Raw genomic sequence first — 25475 nt, 5'->3', positions numbered from 1 at the left:
TCACTCCAGAATTGCCATACTCAGGACAGGTGTGGCAAGCACAGTAGGTTAAGCCACCATCCCAGATGCGGGCATCCTATATGAGTTCCAGTTCAAATCCCAGATGCTCTACTTCTGATCCAACTCCTTGCTGATTGCCTGGGAAAACAGCAGAATATGCCCAAGTGCTTGGGCCCCTGCTATCCATGTGAGACCCAGAAGAAGCTCCTGGATCCAGGCTTTGGCCCAGCTGAGCTCCAGCCATTGTGGCCGTTTGGGGAGTAAATCAGTGGATGGAATATCTCTCTCTGCCTCTCCCTGTCAATCTATAACTTTGTCTTTCAAATAACTAAATAAATCTTTTTTTTCCAAAATTTTCCACCCTCAACCTGTGCTTCCTAAATGAATGAATCATCATTTTTATCTGTTTGGGTTTTTTTTCTTCTATTCTTATAAACTCTGTACCTGAGACCTAGAATATTCTCAGAAGATATTCCCCAGCTTTTGACATTTCCTAAAAATCAGAATAGAGAAATTTTGCTCTTCATCACTTTTTCCCCAGACATTTCACAACATTGTACACTGCCTCCTAGGAAAGCAATCATGGTTTTTAACAGAGTGGAAAGTTTGAGTGTCAGTAGAAGTGTCCAGTGATGACAGTGTGGTGGTTGGATGATCTGCTGGCAGTTTTGTCCTCAAAGCACTCTGTAAGACCCCAGCCTTAATGGAGGCAAAAGCTAGATATATGCTCAGTTGATTTCATTGGTGCTAGCAAAAGTTCAGCTTCCATGTAATTAACCCAGAGGCTTTAGTCAATAGCACAATCCTTGCTGTGGAGCATGTCCCCTGTAATTAGATTTAACTGTAGTGGCACCTGGAGCTTAGGTTGATGGTGTTGATTGCAATACAAAAGGAACCAGTGAAGTGTTAAGTAAAGCCATTGATGAACAATCTTTATAATGTCATTTTGGTGCTTAGAAACGCACATTGTCATTTTGATTGTCAAATATCTTTATTACACCCCTTTTCTTTGGGGTTTACTTATAATACTCCACACAGTATTCTCACCCAGCTAGCATTTTATGGAATAAAATTACTTCTCTACTTTTCTTCCTAACTATGGTTACTACAGAATATGAACTGCAGCTCTGCAACATATTATCCCCTTTTTTATTCTTTTTTTATTATTTTTTTTATTATTTTTATTTATTTGAAAGGCAGGGAGACAGAGACAGACAGAAGGATCCTCCATCTGCTGATTCACTCCCCAAATGCCGGCAATGGCCAGGACTGCACCAGGCTAAAACCAGGAGTCAGGAACTCCATTCAGATCTCCCTTGTGTGTGGTAGGGATCCATGCACTTGAGCCATCACCCACTTCTACCCAAGGTGCACATCAACAGGAAACTGGAATCAGAAGCAGAGTCAAACCCAGGCACTCTGGATATGGGATGTGAGTTTCCTAAGCGATGGCCTAAGAGTTATGCCAAATGCCTGCCCCAAAATATTATTTTCTATAGTGACTGTAACTATAAGGAAAGTATAAACCCAAGGCTCCAAAAAGTAAAGAATCAAGATATGTGAGCAAATAATCATTTCAATGATTGAAATGACATGAGAAGAACTCACATGAGTCAGTCAATTTGTTCCACACTTGATACTTACCAATCTTGAGAAGGGAGAGGAAGGATAGAACATATTTCTAGCATATCCAGTAGGCTACAAAGTGCCTTATAAATGAGACCCATGCCATTTGCAGTGACCTTGTATCCAAGTAGAATTGAATCCATCATGGGAAATACTAACATGCTTTCAATCTGCCATTTCCTTTAGCCCTTCATTCATGGTGAGCAGCCACAGCGTGCAGAACAGAGGTAAGAGAACTTTCATAAGAATTAGAAAATAAGCAGGTAGGTCACCAAACTATGACACTTCTGCACTGGGACTTCACTCATGTGGGCCTCAGAGTCACCAAGCTGATGTGTATAAATGTAATTAGCTGATTTTCATTCCTAGAGAGCATTCCTGTGTGTGAACAGGACATAATTTTAATCCATAGCTACACATGATCACTTACAGGGCTCCCACCTTTTTCCTCTTATGAGCATTATGATTCACTATCATATCAACATTCTTGTACATGCCTTCCCATGATGTACACATTATGATGCTTTGTCTTCCTATGAAACTGCTGCACCTCTTCCACTGCCCTGGATGTATTTTCCAAAGTAAAGTATCAGTCTCACCAGCAATCTGTGAGACCTCCTCATTGCCCATCCTCCCCAATAGTTGTTTCTGATAAACTATTGGTTTTCCCAAATCCATTGGGTATAACAGAGATTTATCTCAAGAAATATCCATATAATGCAGAAAATAAAATTTACCTCTCTTATTAATAGATTGCCAAGAAAAAATCAGCAGGATATTGTATTGGTGAAGATGTTTACAACAGCATACAAATTCAGTCTTATATGACTGTTCTTGGTGGGTGTTGCTACTGTTGGTATTTTTTTTTTTATATTCTTTTTCTCACATTAGCTCTGTCATGTTCATTTGCCTTTCTTTCTTCACTGTATTCACCAAGGAGATTCTGTTTGGGTCTAGCCCAGAAATCTCTCTTTCTGTTGAGCCAGGAAAGATGTTTTGGGGCTAGAATATTAAAAGTCCATGGGATTTAGTGAAAAGGGTGAGGGCTCTAGTGATCTCAGTCTCCATTCTGCCTCCCTCTCTGAGTAAGTTAGTTCTTCAAACTTCACACAGTGTAGGTGAACGCAAAGTCCTCTACTTGACACGTAGTTGGCAACTGATACACTTCAATTCCATCCTTCTTTCTGCATTCCCTCCCTTCAACCTACTCAGCGGACTTCAGTAGACTGAAAGGTTTCCTCCATAATCCCTCGTGCCTAATTTCACTTTTGTAATACGGCAACTGGGCCTTGGGTTGGCAAACCAATCTGATAAACTCATAGCTCCTAATGCAGTTCTCAAGAGAATTCCCTTTTTTAAGATGACCAAAGAGGACCATGTGGATTCAGTTTCTTAGAGTCAGTTGATTAGAGTCCAGTGTCAGGAACACCAGTCCTCAAGGTCACATCTGGGTGTATCAACATGAAATCACTTGGCATACCCAAGTGGAAAGTCCAGGGACTAAACAGACCCAGAAAGGCACTCTTGATGGTTTTGAAAATATGCTGCATGGACGGGCAAACAGAATCCTAACTTACAGAAGAATCCAGAGTCTAACTTGAAAGGTAATATCAAGCACAAATGAAAAATAAAGAGCAACTGAAGAATGGAATCGAAGGGTTAATGAAGGAATTGTTCTTCATGGATATGAATCCAAACAGCCTTGGGCTGCAAGTGGATCATTTGTACTGTGGTCTTTTAGATTGTTCTCAACTCATCTCAGAAGAAACAAGCTTGCTTACATTAGTCTGGGGTGGACATGGGGTGGACATGGGGAAATGTTTTGTCCTCCATTAATTCCTCTTTTAGGCAACAGACATCTACCAAGTAAATTGTTTGTACCCAAAACTGGGCTGGGTCCTAAGGATACAGAATAGACAGTCCCCACTCCACACTAACCAGTGAATAAGCCTCTGTGATGGCCTCCAGCAGCTACTGAACTGATATGCATTCTGCTGGATGACAGCACACCAATGAATCATCAGTACTTGGCAATATCGGGTGTTAGGACAACACACAACCTCTTCACTCTTACAGAATTCTCAATCTAGCAGACCCTCCAAAGCATGCTAGCTTCAACTTGAATGCCTCAAGGCGTTCATGTAGAATGGTGAAGGCTACATCTCAGTAGACACAGATATGTATCCTTATTTTACAAATGAGGAAAGAATTTTGGAAAAGTTCAGTTATTCTTCACAGTTCAATTACTGCTTGATGAACAGACTTGGCTTAATTCTCTGACACATGATTTTAAAACAAATTGTTAGGAGCCCAAGCAAGCAGATTTCTGCCCCACCACTCCCAAAACATAAATATTTTGACATGTTGGGGAAAGATCCAGAAAGCCATGATTACTCTCTAAAACAGTAACCACATTTACTTGAGTTTTTTGTGTTTAGTATTTGTCCAGTGCTGCTTTTTTTTTCCTTCAAAATACATGATTTTTCTTTTTTTTATTTTTTATTTTATTTATTTTTTTTTTTGACAGGCAGAGTGGACAGTGAGAGAGAGAGACAGAGATAAAGGTCTTCCTTTGCCATTGGTTTACCCTCCAATGGCCACCGCGGCCGGCGCGCTGCAGCCGGCGCACCGCACTGATCCGATGGCAGGAGCCAGGAGCCAGGTGCTTTTCCTGGTCTCCCATGGGGTGCAGGGCCCAAGCACCTGGGCCATCCTCCACTGCACTCCCTGGCCACAGCAGAGAGCTGATTTTTCTTATAAATTTTCTTAAAATGGTATGTAAAGGTAAAGTAAAATCTTCTGATAAATATATGTGGGTTACCAGCTTAAAATGTTTATTACACGTTACAAAAGAGGGGCCAGCTCTGTGGTGTAGCTGGTAAAACTGCTGCCTTACAGTGCTGGCATTCCATATGGGTGCCAGTTCAAGACCTGGCTGTTCCATTTCCAATCCAGCTCCCTGCTAATGTACCTGGGAAAGCAGTGGAAGATGACCCAAGTCCTTGGGCCCCTGCAGCCAGAAGAAGCTCCTGGCTCCTAGCTTCAGACTGGCCTAGCTCCAGCTATTGCAGCCATTTGGGGAGTAAACCAGTGGATGGAGGACCTCTCTCTCTGTCTCTGCCTCTCCCTTTCTGTTAACTCTGCCTTTCAAATAAATAAGGTAAATATTTTTTTTTTTTAAGTTACAAAAGAAAGGCCTAAGCTGTGTTTCTCCAATAAACGTACCAACACCCACAACTAGCATTTTTGGAGTAACGAGCATGGATCAGGCCCTGTGCTAAGCACTTAAAATGGGAATGCTTAACATCATTAATCCATCAAGGAAATGCATATGAAAGCAGCAATGCAATTTCATCGCACCCCAGCTAGAATCACTATTATCAGAAAAAAAAAGTTAACACATTTTGGCAAGGATGTGAGGAAAGGAATCTTTTAAACACTCTTGGTAGGACAGTAAATTATTATAACCATTATGCAGAACAATATGGAAGTTCCTAAAAACCTTAAAAATAGATTCTCATGTGATCTGGAAATCCTACTACTGGTATACAAGGATATCTGAAGAAAATGCAAACAGTATGTCTAAGCGATATCCACACTCCCATGCTCATTCCAGTACTATTCAAAAAACACCCAAAATATTAAATCGGCCTAATTGTCCACCAACTGATGAATTACTGTGTTAAACATGATGTATATATACTATTACTCAGCCATATATGATAATGGAATCTTGTCCTTTTCAACAGCATGGATGACCTAGAAAGCTGTAGGTTAAATAAAAGAAGCCAAGCCCAGAAAAACAAATATCACACAATATCACTCATTTATGGAATCTAAATAAGTTGTTCTCATAGAAGAAGAAAACAGAAGAATGGTTAGCAGAGCCTACAGAGGGTAGCACAGAAGAGGGAGGGGGGTGTTGGTCAATGGTGCAAGGTTACAATTAGACAGGAGGCGGAAGTGCTAGTGATCTGTACCCAGCACAGACTATAGTTAACAACAATGTGTTGTATATTTGAAAACAGCTAGAAGACTTCCAATGTTCTCACTACAGAGAAATGATAGATGCTTGAGATGATGTATGTACTGATTACCTTGTATTATATGCACGTATGTATACATGTATCAAAACACATCATATTCCATGAATATGTACAATTATTTTGTATCAATTAAAAATATTTTTTAAATTATAAAATTGAGTCCCTCTCAGCAAAAACAAGAAAAAAACCCAAATGCCTTATTTTATGTAAAAAGAATTGTCCAAAGATTAGGTGCATCCATTGTTTTAGAACAAAGTCAGTTAAGTACCTGTAGTGAGCTACATGCTCAGAATTTCGATCACTGACAAGCATGCAACCAGGCCTTTGGGGGAAAATTCTTGGCAAAGTTATTGTTTTGTGTTTGTTTTATTTTATTTAACTCATTCTCTGAATAGACAAAAAATACATAACGGTTTCCAAATGCTGTTTTGTTTTCCAAATAGTACTTTTTAAATATTGAAGCAAGGCCTGCGCCTGCAGCACCGGCACCTCAGGCGCTGGATTCTGTCCCGGTTGCTCCTCTTCCAGTCCAGCTCTCTGCTGTGGCCTGGGAAAGCAGTGGAGGATGGCCCAAGTGCTTGGGCCCTGCACCCACATGGAGACCGGGGAAGCACCTGGCTCCTGGCTTCGGATCGGCACAACGCGCCGGCCATAGCGGCCACTTGGGGGGTGAACCAAAGGAAAAAGGAAGGCCTTTCTCTGTCTCTCTCTCTCTCTTTCTCACTGTCTAACTCTGCCTGTCAAAAAAAAAAAAAAAAAATGACCTCTCCTTTATTTCTGTTATAATGGTCATAAATCTGTGCTGAAATTAGTTGACTGTGATAAATTTACACTATGTGTTCAAACATATTTCTGCAACAAATATTTTGATGCTTGTAAGTTCTTATAACAAATACTCTTTGGCTCAACATGAAGAGCCACATTCATTAATGCCATTAAACTAAAGTCTTCAGTATGTCAGGAATACTGTTTGTCCTTCTTTGTGTCATTAGAGAGAAACTGGGTTTTTTGATAACAAGAAGCAGAATAAATACAGATACACTCCAAATGTTATAGAAACTGGCATGGAAATATTTGCTAAATGTTTTATTTTAGGATTTCATCTCAGAAATTTGCCAAAATAGTCCACATTCTTGCCAAGTTCATGTTAAACTATGACCAGAACTGTAAATTTATTTATTCTTTTTTAGACTGATTTATGGTAACAAAGTGCATAATTCTAACTTCACATCAGTCATTTGTCTTCAATTTATATGCTATTTTTGTATGGCAAGCTATGTTTACTTGCATATTGCTTCTATTCTCCCAAGGCTTTATGAGTTTTTTTTTAAAAAAAGTTAATCCTTGCTTAAAATTACCAACATATTTACAAATGTCTTTGCTTGGTATTTCTCCTTATACCTCACTCTGTCCTTGGTATGGATTTCACATAATTCCTATTTTATAATGGGAAGGACAGGCAGTGGAAATATGCATTTAAGTTGCAGTAAATGGAGAAAATACTACATCAGTATTTGCCAAGTGGTAGTGGCTTAAATTTTGGGAGCCATGTAAAATCAAAACCCTGTGGATGAATGTCTTTTATTCTGTAACCTTATAATCAATTGGTCTGTCTGCATTTGAATTAATCTTTTAGCCAGGCATGATTTTGTAGCATCATGCATTGGTCACTTGGAAAATAATGGTTCACAGATAAGAAATGATCTTCCAATGTTTAATCTATGTAATATAATGTAATATTTTTGTAAGTACATTTGCAAGGAACACTCACACTCTTATCAGAGAAACTCAACTACTGGGATACTCTTATGTCACAATGGCAGATATAAGCTTTCCCAAATTCCAATTTGTACTTGCAAAGCTTAATGCTTAAATGTATAACTGGGAAAAAATATTGTCTCTTGTTTGCCATGAGGTGAGAGGCTCAGTTTCTTCATTTTTAACAAAATATTTACCACATACATAAGTCTCAAAAGTATAGTCAGCCATTCTCAATGATTAAAAAAAGTGATATTTCATTACAAAAAATATTCCAGGTTGTTGTTGTTGTTGTTGCTGTTTTTAAGGAAAGCATCTCCTGACTTGGAGACAGGTCTGGGTTATCTAAGAAATGGAAGATATCTGTCATGACCAGAACAGAGTGGACGGCTGGGGAGGAACAACAATGAGGGTTGAGAAGTGAGAAGAGACAGGCCATTCAGAGCATGGTGGACAGAAGGAAAATGTTCAGATTCTTGGGAAGGAGGTCATGGAAAGAATTTGAACAGAAGGAATAGTGAAGTTAGAATTACATCTTCTGGAGATTTCTCTGAGTGCCAGATGGAAAGAGGGGGGACGAGGCAAAAACCAAAGCAAGAAACACAGAGGGGCTGAGGTGGCTGGGTAGGGTGTTGTCAGGGACATCATGACAGTCCCACAGAGAAGGGTGGGAGGGCAGGCTTTCACCCTGGGTGGGCGTCAAATGGGCTGAATCAGTAACCAAATCATACCTCAATGTGAATTTCCTCTTCCCAGATCCTACAGGGAGCACACAGTCCTCTTCCCCTCAGAGATGCCAGTCTCCAGCTGGCTACGGCCCCCATAAAAACAAGCTGCCCTGCGAACCCCCAGGCTGGAGAAGGCCCTGTCCCACGCCACCTGATCATAAGGTACAGCAGACACTGTGCTGCCAGCTCTTCCTAAATGTGCTTAGACCAACAGGAAGTTCTTGTTATTGGCGTTGCTTTGTTCTTTTCTGGCTATGTATCATTGGCTTTTAATATTTTTAAAGTATTTTGGCATACAACATATTACTTTTTCACCAAATGCTTTTTAAATTGCTTTAAAAATTTTTATTTGAGACAGACAAAGCTCCCATTCACTGGTGTAGCCCTCACTGGATGGGTCAGGTTTGTGCTGGAGGGATCAGAAGCTCTGATTGGGAGACCAGTGCCAATGCCATCATCACTGGCTGGCTCATTATGTAACAGAGTCCCTCTTCCTAAGCCTCTGTTGTCCGTCTCCAGTATGGTTAACAATACCTGACACACTCATCTCACAGAAGTGGTATAGGGATGCATTGGGATCCTGAACAAAGAAGGGCCTTGCAGAGGGATGGCTTAAAAAAAAAAAAAATGTGATCCTTGGAAACCTGGGAAGGAATTGTGAGCTCAGGGTGCATCTCTCTGACTGCCCTCTACTTTTCCTGCCACAGTGGATTGTATAATCAAAACAACTTTAAGTGATTCATCATTGATATAAATAGGACACATGGCACACAGACTAGAGTTCATATCCCAACGCTGCCCTGAGCAACTCCAGGCAAGTGACACAAAGATGCTTGGACTCTGTCCCTGCTTTCCTCTTACTGCTGTTTTTGGTTTTTTTTAAAAAGATTTATTTATTTATTTGAAAGTCAGAGAGAGAGAAAGATCTTTCATCCACTGATTCACTCCCCACGTGGCTACAACAGTCCTGAACTGGGCCAGGCCAAACTCAGGAGTCAGCAGCTTCATGTGGGTGTCAGGGGACCAAGCACTTGCTACTTCCCCAGGCTTGTTAGCAGGACGCTGGGTCAGATGCAGCATCCGCTGCTCATATAGGACAGCAGCATCACAGGCAGTGGCTCAACCTGCTGCCCCACAAAACCAGCCCCTCCCTGCTGTTTGATGGTGCTGCAGACAGCCCAGGCTTCACTACCCACACGCATCCCACCTCACAAGGACTGAGCAGGTGCAAATTCAGAAAGCAGGGATAGGTGGAGGCTTTGTTTCTCCTTCAGAGGGTGGGGCCAAAGGACCTTTCTCAACTTCCAGTTCCTTCCAGTAGTGACCAGACTCTAATCAACTAATTAGTTTGTCTGTACCCATCTCCTCCAAGCATCTGTGGGCTTCTGCAGATTCTGAGATTAAATTCTGTGAATTGGATATCTACAATAAAATAAGCTGTGATTGAGCACTGATGGAACAAAAATAAATTCTGAATCAATTCATAATTAGTACTTTCCTTTGACCCTAATACTCTCATCTGTGAACCAATCCTGCAGGGTATCCAGCACAGCGAGTGGTACATTGGACAATATGGTCGCCGGGTAGTAGAAGAGGCATTAATGAAGGAAAATAAGGTAACACCTCCCATGGGGCTCACTGTCCTCATTTCCATTGCCATCCCAGGGTTCTCTGCTCATAGATCCACAGGACAGAGCGAGCAGCATACGTTGGTGCGGTGGTTTCTGCCTCACCCTGTGTTTCTCAATGCTAGGGAAGCTGTCATGACAAAGGGAATTTTTAAAAAAGATTTATTTTATATATTTAAAAGGCAGAGTGACAGAGAGAAAGAGAGGGAGAGAGATATCTTCTATCTGTTGGTTCACTCCCCAATTGAGTGCAATGGCCAGGGCTGGACCAGGCTAAAGCCAGGAACCGAGAACTCCATCCTGGTCTCCCACACAAGCAGCAGGGGTCCCTATACTTGGGCCATCTTCTGCTGCCTTCCCAGGATGCATTGGCAGGAAGCTGGATCAAAAGCAGAGCAGCCAGGACTCGAATAAACACTCTGATATGGGATGCTAGCATTGCAAGCATAGGCTTAACTCGCCGTGCCACAACACCAGCTCCGATAAAGGAAATTTTTAAGTGAAGAGTTTCTCAACTTCCTAATGAACTTTACGGGTAGGTTTCTTTATCTATAAAGTAAACAACAGAAAAATCAACTCTATGGAACTCTTGAGGATCTACTGTGGAAGCTAGGGTCTCAAGATGAGAATGGAAAGGGCCTCCTCTGTGTCTTTCAAGTGTCACCTTCTTAGCCAAGGCCTGCTCAGGGTCCAGTCGGTCCTTATGTCTCACCTCCCCAGGAAAGGAAACTGCCAGGATAGGATGGGTTATGCTGCAGTAACAACTCCAAGGTCTCAGTCATTGAGCATAACAAAACTTTACTTCCTGCTTGCACTCCACGTTCAAGACAGGCTGATGGAGCCTCCACCTCACTGGTGTGCTTCTACCATCACACGCTGGTTCTTGATGCTTCACCTCTGCTCACAAATCATTGGCCAAAGTCGGTCACATGACCAAGACAACTTCAAAGGATGAGAGGAAGTACAGACCTCTCATATGACCAAAAGGAGAGAAGAACTGGAGTATTTGTGATAAGGTCAAATGACTACCACAACGATCATTTCAAATAATGAATCATTAAGAAGCTGCTGCATTGTGCAGAGAAATACACCAGATTGCTTAGAAGTGACAGAAAGTCTCTCAAGACTGATACAACATTGACTAACTGATGCAACTCAGACAGCAAGTGCAATGGTCACTGTCGAATGAGGAAACACAAACATGAGTTAATTGATTAGTGGATAGGCAAAACAAAAAAATTGTTCTCTAATAAATTTTAATAAAACCCCATTCTCAGAGTTCATGTTGCATAATAAGATAAAATAAATAAACTGTACATTGCTATAGTAAATGGAATAAAGCTCCTCCCTAAGATGCCCACATCCTAATTTCTAGAAGCTTCTAGAGGCTTTGCAGATGCAATTATATCAAGGAAGTTTAGATGGAGAGACTATCCCAGATTATGTGCGTGGGCTCATTATTATCACAGGGGCCCATGGCAGAGAAAGCAGGAGTGTCAGAGACAAAGAGGAGAGGTGATAAGGGAAAGAAAGGCTAGATTGATTGGTGGAGGAAGGAGGGAGGAGCCACAAGTCAGGAATTCCTGTGACCTCTAGAAAAGCATGAAAACAAAGTCACCCTTTTGATTTTGGTCCAACGAGATCCACAATGGATTCCTGACTGCCAGAACTGTAAGGCAACAAAGCTGTGTTTTAAGGTCACTAGGTCCATGGCAATCTGCTATAGCAGCAATGGGAAACTCATTGTTCACAGGGACAATAGAACTACCCAGTACCTAAGTGAGGAAACTGAGGCTTAGCCAAGGCCTGGGTCACTAAGTGAAGAAAGTTACAAAATCCAATTCAAGATCAATGCTCTTTTCATGAATTCACAGCTGCCTGCCTCTGGGAGCCACTGCAGCTCTATAGGAGCCATGTGTGATTTGGTCAGGGCCTCACCTCCAGGAGCTCCTCATCTTCTGCACCCAAAATCCAGCTATGGCTGGCCTTGCTGGGTTAGAAGGGCAAGTGCTAAGGTGGAGACCTCAATCTCAGCTCCCCTTGGCTACCAGAGCCCAGGGCAACACTGCACTCACAGACCCTGTTCTCATCAGGAAACAACTGCTCTCAGACCCGTCCCAGGACCCTGTATGTTGACTGTGCTAGAAGAGCAGCATTCTTGCTCCCCATGTCCTCAGGAACCCTTGGGCACTCAGTAACGCTTCCTTCTTCCCTCTCTGTGCCTGCTTCTGCCTCTTCCCAGGAAATACTAGGACAGCAAAGTCTCCATTGAATGACTTTTCATATTTCCCTTTTTTACTTGTCTCAGTTTTGTCGAAACACATTTCCTGTCTATGAGACAAAATTTACATTGAAGGACTGCCAGATTCATGCTGACAAATTCACTCCAGAATTTAAGATAATAAACTCCCAGATTGGCCCCTGGTCTTAGCTTCCTCCCTCTTCTGATCTTTGGCAAGGTTCTTTGCTTCTGTGTTAAGGCTTCTGTCATGGGGGAATATTTTAGGCAGTATAAATGCCCAAAATTCCTCAATCCCACATGACACACTCAGGGGCTAGTGTGGCCAAAGAGTAAGAATTTGGGTTTGATCTGTAGGAATTCCATTTACTTACTGTGATGATCCAGGGAACTCACTGAAGCTTTTGGACCCTATGTCCTTTAGCTATACAATGGAGATAAAACACCTCCCTCATTCAAAGTTTACGTAAAAATCAGATGAAGTGCTAACATCATCACAGTACTGCATTAGATTTTAGTATTATGTAGTATGACATTCTATGATGACCACTATATATATATATGTCTGTAAGATCTATAATTATTAATTATATATAACTATAGATGTCATTTATCCTCTATGCCTATATATGGATAGATAACATATAATCTACACAAATTACATGGAACGATGATTAAAATATAACTCCTTATACATAATATCTATGCTTTACACATCATCTACACCCATCTACACAAGAGCCTATACAATAACAGTCACAGATTTTTTGGTAACTTAATTTATACAAATGACACAAGGCAACCACAAAGCTAAGCCTTTCAAGTGTATTCATGCCAGCGGGACTGCTGCATTTCTCAGCCCTTGCCCTGCGGGCCTTCACCCTGAACTGTCTCTAAGGTGAAGGGTGTCTAATTGTTTCTATCTCAGCTGTGACACCACTGGCCTTCGGGAAGCCATAGGTCTCCACCCTATGGCTTCTGGAACACTGAAGCTCCGGCTTCCTTCATCTCTCAGACATTTCACATTCTTCCCCCAACTCCTACCCCTAGTCCCACACCTGCCTCTGCCTCAACCCAGCTATATTTGCTCCTCCCTCATAAGGACTCTCCACTAATGTTTGTATCAGTGACTTTGAAATCCCATGCCTCTTTGAGGAACTCGGGTCCTAATGGACATATCTCTGCATGAAGACCAATTTACTAGGTTAAAATCTTATTATCCTCAAGGCATATGGTGGCTTCACTATTTCTAGAATAATAGCTGGGCATCAGGCAGAATAGGTAATGTAGGAAGATTGACAGCTGAAGGGAAGCGCACAAGGGAGGGGCTGGAGGAGGGCTTTTCCATACAGACATAGTGCCTTCAGGACATGATGGCTTGGTTAGAGCCAGAAGCAGGAGGTTGTAGGAGCAATGAGAAGTCAGACCACAAGTCAGGCTGGCACACTTCTCCACGGATGCCATGCCAAGGTTGTAGGCATTAAACTGAGGTCAGTAAAGGATGATGGAAGATTTGGAAGAACGTAGCATCATTCCCCTCTTGGTACACATCCCAGAAAACAACAAGAACTCATACATAAACAGATACTCAATAAAAACTCACTGAGTTAAACTAAATAAATTGCAGGTTTGCCAAAAACTGAACTCACGTGGGTATTTCACGCACGTGAACATCATGGTTGCCACCATTGCAGGGGCAGGCTGCTGGCGTGCCTGAGAAGATGACCATGTGCTTCTTTGCCTCAGGACGGTACTTTTTTGGTCCGAGACTGTTCCACGAAATCCAAGGAGGAGCCCTATGTTTTGGTGGTATTTTATGGGAACAAAGTCTACAACGTGAAAATCCGCTTCCTGGAGAGGAATCAGCAGTTTGCCCTGGGGACAGGACTCAGAGGAGATGAGGTGGGTGTAAGTCCACTGCTTCCCTTTTCCAGGCTACCGTCCAAGAGAAAGTCACGGGGGCGCGGGGAGTCATGTGTCCATGTCCCAGTGATGACGGGATCAGAGAAGAGCATACCACCCTGTAGCTGGAAGCAGCAGTCTGCACAAATATCCTCCCAACCCCCCACCCCAGTCCTAGTCATTCCAGGCACCCTTATTGTGCCTCGCCTATTGCAGAAAACCCTTTCTACACAACACATTGAGAAATTCTGCCCTCCAGGGGGCCTCCATGGGAAGCCCAAGCCAACATTCCTTCCCAGCATTTCTAAGGTCTATTAGCACTAGCTATGAATAAGTCAGTGTCTCCCAAATCAATGTGAACTCAGTCACAGCTTTTGGTGGCATGCGCCACACACTTGTCTGCAGGACACATCTGCTGACGGGTTGCCAGGGGGAAGGATGGATCCATGACAGCATTCATTAATAACCATATAAACAAACTGATGAGAAAGGAGAACATTTCTCTGAACACGTGTGTGCCAGGCCTAGCCTATCTGCATTATCTTATTCTAATCCTCAACAACTCTTGGAGGTAAGGATAGTTCCTGTCTTAGATGTGGAGAAACTGAGCCTGAGAAAATAAGTAAATGGTCAAATACATAGAGGTAGCAGGTGAAAGGGCAGTGAGAGGTTACTCACTCAACTCTTCTTCTGAGGATGAAGGACAGCAGGGAAGAAGGGAGAGAGGGAAGAAGGGAAGTTGTGAGTCCCAATTACTAAGGATGTGACCTCAAGCCATCTTTTATTGTCTCTGGGCTTTACGTTCCTCAAATATAAAAAGTCTAGACTTCTACAATTCAGTGACTCTTATTTAACATCTCCAGGTCTCAATTTTATCTTTCAGCCAGTGTGACAGGCTGAACTGGGTCCCTTTCCCAAAAAATTCCCACACTGAAGACCCAACCCCAGTATCTCAAAATGTGTCTTTGGAGAATAGGCCTTTAAAGAAACAATTAAGGTTACCGAAGTCATGTGGTGGGCCCCAAGCCAAGAGGACTGGTCTTCTTCTAAGAAGAACAGGTCAGGACACAGAGGGATGACTGGGTGAGGACCCAGAGAGAAGACAAGCATGTACAAGCCAAGGACAGAGGTCTCAGAAGGAACAAACCCTGCCCACAACTTGGCCTTGGACTTCAGGTCTCCGTACCTGTGAAGAAATAAAGTTCTATCACTTAAGCTGCCCTGTCTGTAGCACTTAGTTATGGCAGCCCTAGCAAACTAAGGCAGTAATGTTGTGGGTCTGGCTGGGTCCAGATTCCTGTCTTCAATGCAAGAGGAAACTGAAGGATGAGAAGATAACACGCAAAGGTCAGCAAAGCAGCAGGATTTATTTACATGCAAAGTGAAAGTGTATGTTCAGGAGGGGGTACAGGCAAGCTCAAGAAAGGGCTGCGCTCAACAAGCTTCAGGGCTGCCCCTTAATAATCTGGAGGCACAGAGAGTGGTGCCCAAGGTGAGGCTTAGTCAAATATTCAAAAGTAGTGGGGTTGGAAGGGGTTTCAGTACCACCTGTTTCCTGTTTTGTTTTGTTTTTTCTTTTTTTTACAGGCAGAGTTAGACAGTGAGAGAGAGAGAGAGACAGAGAGAAAGGTCTTCATTCCATTGGTTCACCCCGCATGGCTGCTACGGCCGCCGCACTGTGCCAATCCAAAGCCAGGAGCCAGGTGCTTCCTCCTGGTCTCCCATGCGGATGCAGGGCTCAAGCACTTGGTCCATCCTCCACTGCCTTCCCGGGCCACAACAGAGAGCTAGCCTGGAAGAGGAGCAACCAGGACAGAATCCGGTGCCCTGACTGGGACTAGAACCCAGGGTGCCAGCACCGAGGTGGAGGATTAGCCTAGTGAGCTGCGGCACCAGCCTTCTTGGTCCTCTTATGAAAACCTGGGAAGTATCATGACCTCAAGTATATGATGGGAGCTGGAGTGTCAGCTATGGTAATTTTATTACAGTGACCTTATAATGAACTAAATGTCATTCCAAGGATGACTCTGGCAGTCATATTGAATATCTTTAGCTGATATTGGCTTTAAGTGGTAAAATCACAGAAGCTATATTTATTCCACGGTGCAGAAAGAGCATGTTTGAGAAGATACCTGCAAAGGCTGGGTTTGGGCAGTGCAGGTGAGGCTACAGCACAGGTGAGGTGCTGGCAATCTCAGCTCCTCTTGCTGACTGCCTCCCTACCTACCTCAGTATAAAACCAGAACTTTCACACTGATACCTATTGTTCTCCAACAGATATCAAAATAGGGTTTATTGCCAGGGCTGCCAAAATGCTTCAGGTAGCTGAAACCTTTCCAGCATGTGAAAATACAGTCAGAGGGCTTAATCCAGTGTCTGACCTATAGCCCTTTTTCTGAGAATCATGCTTGGCTTGGAGAGATCACTCAGCGCCACAGGCAACAGTGACATCAGTTCACCAGTCTTTGCTGCCGGGCTGGTTTAGCATCAACAGGTGCATGGGTAAATGAATAGATTCTACATAAATATACGCAATACAGCCACATTAAGAAAAGGTTCTGGCCAGCGCCGCGGCTCACTAGGCTAATCCTCTGCCTTGCGGCGCCGGCACACCGGGTTCTAGTCCCGGTTGGGGTGCCGGATTCTGTCCCGGTTGCCCCTCTTCCAGGCCAGCTTTCTGCTGTGGCCAGGGAGTGCAGTGGAGGATGGCCCAAGTGCTTGGGCCCTGCACCCCATGGGAGACCAGGAGAAGCACCTGGCTCCTGCCTTTGAATCAGCGTGGTGCGCCGGCCGCAGCGTGTCAGCTGCGGCGGCCATTGGAGGGTGAACCAACGGCAAAGGAAGAACTTTCTCTCTGTCTCTCTCTCTCACTGTCCACTCTGCCTGTCAAAAAAAAAAAAAATTAAAAAAAAAAAGAAAAGGTACTGTCAGAACTAGACACACAAGTACCAAGCGTTCATTATTATGTTGTCATCTGAAGCATCATTTTGATAGCTAGAATGTAATCTCACTCTAATACAGACTCATGATTGATGGACTTTCCAGATCTGATCTATTTGCCTTAAACCTTCCATACTGGCCAACTTCCAGATCACTAAGGTTTTTTTTTTTTTTTTTTTTTTTTTTTTTTTAACAGCATTATGTGATTTTTAAAAGCTTGAGTTTAAGGGCTCCTTTTCCTTGGAAAGTGGCCCTTGTGCCCAGGCATGTGCTAGACCCTCCTCCAGATGCCATTTAATTTGCTTTTTCATTTAGCCTCTGAAAAAGACTCCTTTATGAGTGAGGAAACTGATGTCCTATCTTAGTCTCTTTGCTACTGTTTATAACTAAACACCAGGGATCGCACATCATAAAGAAAAGAGGTCTATTTGGGCTCACAGTTCTGGTCCAGGGTCAAAGGGCTGGCATCTGGTCACAGCCCTCCTGCTGGCAGCACCCTGAAGCAGCAGAGAACACACATGGGGAGAGACAGGGAGTGAGAGAGCCAGCCAGCCCAATCAGCTTCCACAGCAGAGAGCCCTCTCAGAACACCCATTATCCACAATCTACTCCCAACACAAATGGATTAATCCAGTCATAAGGGCAGAGCCCTAATCACTCCTCAAAGGTCCTGCCTGGTCCCACCTCTTAATAATCTCATTACAGGGCTCAAATTCCAGCAGGAGTTGATTAAATTTCACCATATTCAGACCACAGCAGACCTATAACAAGGTTACAGCTTTTATTACCAGCCCCACTTTCGTTTGCTAATAAGCAGGGACACAGAGCAATTGTCTGCTGACATCCTGACAACATCTAATCAGATGGTCAGCCATTCACTGGCTGCATGGGCCAGTAAGGAGCTGTCCCCTAAAGCAGCCCACAGATCAGACCCTCAGCTTCCAGATGAGCTGCTCTAGTTACTGCCACTGAAGATTTGCCTTGGAGAGTTTAGGAAGGTCCTTTCTATTTTGAGAATTTTTCTACTCCCTTGCATCTCCCAAACAACAGTCTCCTTTTCTTTCGTTGAACACTTAGGTATGTTTCCTAGGCACAGCATTTTTCTGAGTTAGCAGTTATCAACTAACCTGATCTATTGAATCCTCATTACCATGCTGCGCTGTGAAGGAGGTGCTGCCAGTATCCCCTTTTAACAAATGGTGAGACTAAGGCACAGAAATGTTGAGTAATTGGCCCAAGATCACACCTCATACATGGCAACACTGGGAATCAATATACTTTGCAAAAAGATTGACTTCCTCATACATCTTCAGATAATATCATAACCAAGTGCAAACAATCCCATACCTATTTGCAAATAGCCAGGAATACTGTCAGTTGAATAACTGTTGAAGAACAGTTAACACTTACTTGCAAAGTACTATGTACCAGTGACCGAGTGAAAAATTACAGTTCACAAGTGAGTCTTTCTGCCTCTGCCCTGTAGGATCTGTGCTGTGGTCTGGACTGTGCTCTGTCTCTTCATGACTCTCACAACCCAAGCTCTTTGCTTTGCTGGGATAGAACCCCACATCTTAAAAAATTACAAGTATAAAATTGGTACGGCCAGGTTCTGCTAAACAGCCAACCACCAGCTATTTCATTTGATGTTCAAATAAAATAACAAGATCTTCACCCAACTTAGCGAGGAAAGTACAATGAGAATCAGGGTTTTCAAGCATAATTTTTGTTTTGTGTGGTTTGGTTTCTTTAGTTGTCTTGAAAATTTCAGAATTTACGTACACAGACAATGCAGCAACACCTAGCTCATGGGAGTTCTTCTGAGTGTAATACAAAGTTAAGTAAATACAGAGGTTCTCTCTCCCTCTCCCTCCCTCCCTCCCTCTCCCTCTCTCTCTCTCTCTCTCTCTCTCTCTCTCACACACACACACACACACAGTCACAGATGCTCATTTCCACTCCCATCTTATATGATTCCTAAGCTCTTTCTTTTTTTAAGATTAATATATTTTTTACTTGAGAGTCAGAGTCACAGAGAGAGAGGAGAGGCAGAGAGAGAGAGAGAGAGAGAGAGAGAGAGAGAGAGAGAGAGAGGTCTTTCATCCAATGGTTCACTCCCCAAATGGCCACAACAGCTGGAGCTGCACCGATCCAAAGCCAGGAGCCAGGAACTTCTTCCAGGTCTCCCACATGGGTGCAGGGACCCAAGGACTTGAGCCATCTTCTACTGTTTTCCCAGGCCATAAGAGAGAGCTGGATCGGAAGTGGAGCAGCCAAGACTGGAACTGGCGCCCATATGGGATGCTGGCGCTTCAGGCCAGGGTGTTAACCCGCTGCGCCACAGCACCAGCCCCCCTGAGCCCTTTAATGAGGGCTCTGTGCCCCAGGCACCAGAGGAAATACTCACATGGGACCATGAGGACTACAGGAGAAGCCTGGGTGAAACCCAGGGAAGGCTCCCCATCTCTGTACCCCCAAACAGCATAGGGGGCGGGCAAACCCAGGCATGCCTGTGAAGCATACAACTTGGAAGCACCATTGTACTGTATGTTAGTTATTGGGTCAGTTAGCCAGGTGCTGAAAATTCATGTCTGGGTTCAAATTTAGGGATCACCCATTGCGTTTTTTTCCTACAGCCGCTCTCATAAGGACCACAAGTCGGGGGGCTTCAGGCTATATTCTCTCATAGTTCTGGGGCTGCAAGTCTGAAACCTTTTCCTCTTGCTGCTTCTGGAGGCTGTGGACAACCTTTGGCCCCAGCCCCTACCTCTGTGGTCACACAACCTTAAATCACCTTTAATCTCTGCCACCTTCTTCTGTCTTAGAAGGATATCATGATGGTTTCTAGAATCCAGCCAGACACCCTCTCGAAAGCTCCTCCTCTCAAGATCCTTGACACCATATTTTACCAATAAAACAATAACATGCACAGTAACATTCACAGATTCTGGGGTGAGGGTGGGAGCACTAGTCAGCCCACTATGCCCAACTATTCATTTACTGTTAGCTAAGCATTGCTTTTGTGCCTGCACTAGATTAGATTCAGTGTCTGCTCTGGGAACACTGTGCAGATCTATGCATGCAGCTGAGCAAACGGCAGATTGGTGGAACACTGGCCCTGGCCACTAGGAGACACCTGCCATAAACAACCTGCAGAGCCAGAGCTCTGCCTACATCAAACATCAGCCCTGCCTTGAAGTCTTCCAAGCTGTGTTTGCCAACATTGCTTTGAACGCTCAAGGAAGGGAGAGAAGGGAGCCATTTCAACTAAAAGACTTTCCTTGCTCTGCAAATGTTTAAGGGCTTGAAAATTACAGTAGACATTCACTTGACAGATTACACGTTAAAGACTAGGAGACAGAAACAAACTGCACCATAGATGTATTTCTCTACTCCTTTGTCTGCTTCCTTTTCCTCTTTCTCTCCTGACATCCACACATTTCTCCATCTCAATCTCCCCTCCTCTCCTCTCCTCTCCTCTCCCCTCCCTCCCCCTTCTCTCTCTCTCCTCTCCTCTCTTCTCCTCTCCCCTCCTTCCCCCTTCTCTCTCTCTCTCTCTGTCTCTGTCTCTTTCCTTCTTTCACTCCTAAGTGTGTACCCACATTTATTTCCTTCTGGCAAGGAGACATTGACTACAGTCCCCGCAGAGAATAAACAAAAGGTTTAAACAGATTTTAAGATCTAATAGCATCACATTTGCTGTCCCCCTGAAAAATAATTTTACATAAAAAAAGCCTAATTATAATGTTTTTAAAAGTCTCTTTAGGGCAGAATTTCAGACGTGAGCCCACCAGACTCACACAAGCCAATAATAAGAAATGACAGTATGATTAATTGTTCCTGCCTTGCTTCCTACCACCTGTTAAAATTGTAATTTCATATAAAATGTCGTCGTGTAGATTATTAAAACAATTAATACTGAATCCATTATCTGGGGAAATGCTAAAGAAAACAGGAATGAGAAACCAAAGCATTTGCCTCTGAAGATTGAGATCAGAAAAGAAGATTTCCTTATAGCAATGGGTTAGCCCATCTCACGGGAGAATTCTGTTGGGAAAGCTTATTTTCATTAATCCCTTCTGGTGTTGTCAAATGTGATGACAGAGGAAGAAAACTTAATCCTTAGTTTATCATTGGAAATGAAAGACAGGAACTTTCTTCCTAAAGACTTCGGATAGAGTTTAGGAATGTCCTCAAGATTCCATTGCTCTCTGCTGGTGTTCTTGGCTGAGCCAGAGGTGGGAAGGAGTGGGGATGGCTGGCATCTTCCTGGCACTCACTGTGTGCCATGCTTTCTTCCAAAGGCAATGCAGGCATCAGCTCAGATAATCCTCTCACTGGACCTCAGAGGCAGGTCCTAACACTACCACTACTGTTCATGGACAGAGAATCTGAGACACAGAGTATAAGAAACTTGCCCCAGGTCACACAGACACTGAGGAGGAGAGCCAGGCTTTGAACTCAGGTGTTTAGGCTCCGTTGGTCCTTTACTTTGGATGACCCCACAGTGGTATGACAATTACTCTCTCTGTTGGACCACTTGGAAACCACCTAGCCTTGGTATGAGTAGAAACATGTGTTTACTGGATATCTGAGAGAGGTGGTGCAATGTCCTACAGGCTTGTCCCCCACCAAGAAACAAAATGAAACAAATTCATATATTAAGACCCTAACCTCCAAGGTGATGGAATTAGGAGATGGGGCTTTGGTAGGTAATGACATTGTGCAGGTGGAATCCTCATGACTGGGATGAGGGCCTTTATAAGGGAGACCCCAGGGCCTTGATCTTGGGATTCCCAGCCTCCACAGCTGTGAAAAGAAATCTCCATTGTTTATATCTACCAAGCGTATTGTATTTTGTTGCAGCCACATGAAAGCACTGATATACAAGTTAACTCCAGGAAATCCCTGCCACCAACCCTGCGGCAGCTGCAGGGGCAAGTCCCTTACAGACTGGGTCAGAGCTCTGTGCTCCTGGGGTTTGAAAAGACAAACCCAACAACTAGCAGCCACAGTGGGGAGAGGGGGAAAGTATCTTCACTCACGGGACCAGGACAGGAACGGAGGGGACACTGAGAAACATATGCCCCCACGCTTCCTTCCTGAAGTCTGTGCCTCAGTGCACTGCCTATCTGCTCTTCACACCCTCCAGAGATGGCCACAGAAGTCACAGTTCCTAGCATTTCAACCAGATGCTCCCTCAAAGGAAAGAGGATGTTCCCACCCAACACCCACATGCAGCCCCCAAGGGAAGCTCCTGGGTCATCAGATGAGATCCTCAAACTCCAAGGTGAACATTTTCACAACATACATTCCTAAATGAAAGTACCTGTTCATATAGGAAATTATTTCCTGTCTGTTCCCATGAGTAGGTAATGTACATGTGGACAGAAACCTTATCAACCTCATTCTCCATTGGAAACAAAGGAATTTCCAAAAGTTTGTGAAAAATGGAATTAAAAGATAAATTTAGTTCAGCAACAACTTCTTTAAATCCATTCATATGAAGGAACTTCAAAAACTTCATGAAAAATACACATTGTAGGAAAATGCATGGGTTTCAATGTTTTATATGAAGATAAGCTTATCTTCATTTTTCCATGATCTTTCTGAAGTCCCTTGTATATCTGAGACTTGCCAGCTTTCCTGCACCTAGGATGCCCTGGGAAGAGGAAAAAGGAGACAAAATCAAACCAGCATCAAAGTGTCCCCTCTGCTTTCTTCCCCCAGGATGTGTCCCCTCCATGCTGGTCTGTTGGGATATCAGAGGTCACTAGTCATGGGCAAAGTCACATAATAGACAAAACAGATAATTTTCCAGAAAATAAGGCCACTCCTGGCCCTGCATCTCCCCTTGTGTGACCCTGAGCAAGTCAGCCCACTTCCCTGAGTTTCAATTTCCTTAGCTCTTCAGAGAAAAATCATTCCACCTGCCCTGCTAAGTGCACAGATTTGCTACTGAGCACTGAACTTGTCTTAAGTACTGGGAGGCAGGTTATGCAAGTTCTTCCTAATTATCTCCCAATGTTCTCTTCTCCAAACTCACCTAACCAGCACTCCCATTTATGCTCCAGCCTTCTCAACACCTGGACATGTCCCGAACATCCTCTAAACCCACCTGATAAACTAATCTTAATCTCCCCATAACATCAAACCCACTTCAAAGCACTTGCTGATTCCCCTAGACTTGAAACAATCTCACTTTCCATCAAATTGCCATAGCAATTTATCTGTGTATCTCTCAAAACACTGAGATCTGCAGCCACCCTGAGATTTCACAAGAAGCCCAGGGAGAAAGCTAAGTTGACTGAGAGCTATCAGCAGTTCTGTGGCCATCACTGTCCCTTCTGTGCACAGAATTCATTAGAGCAATACGGTTTGCAGGAGGGAAGGGCCACTGCAGGCAATTCAATCCAGTTCACTCAGCCCAAGCTCAGAGCTTCTACATTTTAGTTGGTCACAGTCAGGGAACAGGTGGATCAGAGATCCCACAAGACTGCGTGCTGGATGATGAACCCATCCAAGTCTTCGGGATAGGAAAGTTGTAACAAGAGCGAAGCTTGACCAGTGCCACCTGCTTCTGAGGAACACTTTGCTGGTAGGAACTGTACGTTTCCAGAGTTCACTGCTTCTTCTTCTTCTTCTTTTTTTTTTTTTTTTTTTTTTTTTTTTTTTTTTTTGACAGGCAGAGTTAGACAGTGAGAGAGAGAGAGAGAGAGACAGAGAGAAAGGTCTTCCCTCCGTTGGTTCACCCCGCAAATGCCTGCTACAGCCGGCGATCCGAAGCCACGAGCCAAGTGCTTCCTCCTGGTCTCCCATGTGGGTGCAGGGCCCAAGGACTTGGGCCATCATCCACTGCCTTCCTGGGCCACAGCAGAGAGCTGGACTGGAAGAGGAGCAACCAGGACAGAATCCGACACCCCAACTGGGACTAGAACCCAGGGTGCTGGTGCCACAGGCAGAGGATTAGCCAAGTGAGCCATGGCGCTGGCCCAGAGTTCACTTTTGCTCTAAGTTCTGTTTTGCTCCATTGTCATGGTTCTTACACTTATCTTTCATGAGCTTGCATAGTACATCCTTTTTTGTAAAAAAAAATCAATTTTTTAAATACTGAAGATGTTAATGAGTTCACCTCTTTGCTAAGCGAAATGGGACACTTAAACCTACAGATAAAAAAAAGATATTTAAAAAATCTATGAATTTTCTTTTCTGTGTTTCAGAGATTTGATTCTGTGGAAGACATCATCCAGCACTACAAGTCTTTTCCTATCGTACTAATTGATGGGAAAGACAAAACCGGGGAGCACAGGGAACAGTGTTGCCTGACCCAGCCCCTGCCTCTCAACAGGCACTTCTCACCTTGGTAGCCTGGTCTTTGCTCTGTCCTCCGAATGGTGGATTCAAGGTTTCCATCACTTTCATTTATTTCAAAAGATTATTTTCTGTGTCTTCAAGGGATAACTTTTTGACTTTGTAGTAAAAGAAAAACATTCTGTAACAGAAATCAGAAAATCAATCATGGTTTTGAAAGCTTAAGCCACACAGGAAATATTTATAACATGCAAAAGTAGTAACCTGTTCTTTTCTAAACAGACTATAAGCATGGCCATCAGACGCCTGCTACAGAGGAGCAATGAAGGTTTCAGGAAGCAGGTGCCTAAGTGCTTGCAGCTAGCACGTGAGATTCCCAAACCCACGCTCTTACGGACTGAGCTGCCCTTGTTTGAGAACTGTCTGGACAGTCCCTTTACAATGTGTGGATGGTGCTTCACACTAAAGATGCACATTAGCCTTATTTTATCTATAATCCTGAAAATTGCGATTATTGGGAAGAAACATGGAATGGGAAACAAGAGTACTTTTGAATATCATCTGAAATACAGAAACTGGAAATACTTTAAGGTGCAGAACAGCCACAAGACCAGTTTCCAACATAATGCTGTTCAGGGTAGCGTTGCACCAAATGGAATTAGCAGCTTCCTGGTAAGGAACTCGGAGGATTATAAACTACCCCAGCTTTTGGGCAAGCATGAGTCTGACTGAAAGTAATTATTTTTTTTTTTTACAATTCCAATTACAGACTTTAATGCAAAGAGAACTGTCCTCAATTTAGTACTGATTCTTGTAATAGCATTGCACTTGTCATGATATTGTTCCTCCTCTAGGGTAACAGGGTTGAGTTGTATTCCTTCCTACAACGTCAGTAAAGAAGAAGAGGCTCAGAGAAGTTATTGATCTTACTCAGCATAAAATTGAGCCCAGACTGAAATCCGTTTTGCCTAGCTTCAGGCAAGCACATTTTCCCAGCATCCCCTGCCCTGTGCAACTTTATAATCCCCTTGAAAAAGCAACATTTGAAAAAGAAAGAGAGGGTGCAGATCTGGGGCAGTGGCATGAGGTTCCGCCTCCAGGGCCTGCTGGCGGTGCTGGTGCTGGCCGACAGAGGCACAGCGGCTGGTGGGCAGGTGCACTGGTGCTGGAGGACTACGAGCTTCCAGACCGTCTGAAGAGACTACAAAGTTCTGGTTGTTGCGGTAGCTTCGGTCGGCCTCATTCATTTGGGGTGGCACAGAATGAAAGCAGCCCTGTTTTCCAAATACCTAATAAG

At 43.6% G+C, this 25475-nt stretch overlaps 1 protein-coding gene across 1 annotated transcript in view; it reads left to right on the top strand.

Moving 5' to 3' along the window:
* Window positions 1-25214, top strand: part of CLNK (cytokine dependent hematopoietic cell linker) — a 181269-nt gene extending 156055 nt beyond the window's left edge. Inside the window, exons 15-19 of the mRNA XM_070069585.1 lie at window positions 1813-1853; window positions 8187-8320; window positions 9697-9774; window positions 13772-13927; window positions 24088-25214. Coding sequence (XP_069925686.1) covers window positions 1813-1853; window positions 8187-8320; window positions 9697-9774; window positions 13772-13927; window positions 24088-24234 — 556 coding nt within the window. The 3' untranslated portion in view covers window positions 24235-25214. The remainder of the gene's footprint in view (window positions 1-1812; window positions 1854-8186; window positions 8321-9696; window positions 9775-13771; window positions 13928-24087) is intronic.
* The last annotated feature ends 261 nt before the right edge of the window (window positions 25215-25475 follow it).

Source organism: Oryctolagus cuniculus, chromosome 2, assembly GCF_964237555.1.
Source record: "Oryctolagus cuniculus chromosome 2, mOryCun1.1, whole genome shotgun sequence".
Taxonomy (NCBI): Eukaryota; Metazoa; Chordata; class Mammalia; order Lagomorpha; family Leporidae; genus Oryctolagus; species Oryctolagus cuniculus.
This window is presented reverse-complemented; position numbering and strand designations above follow the sequence as displayed.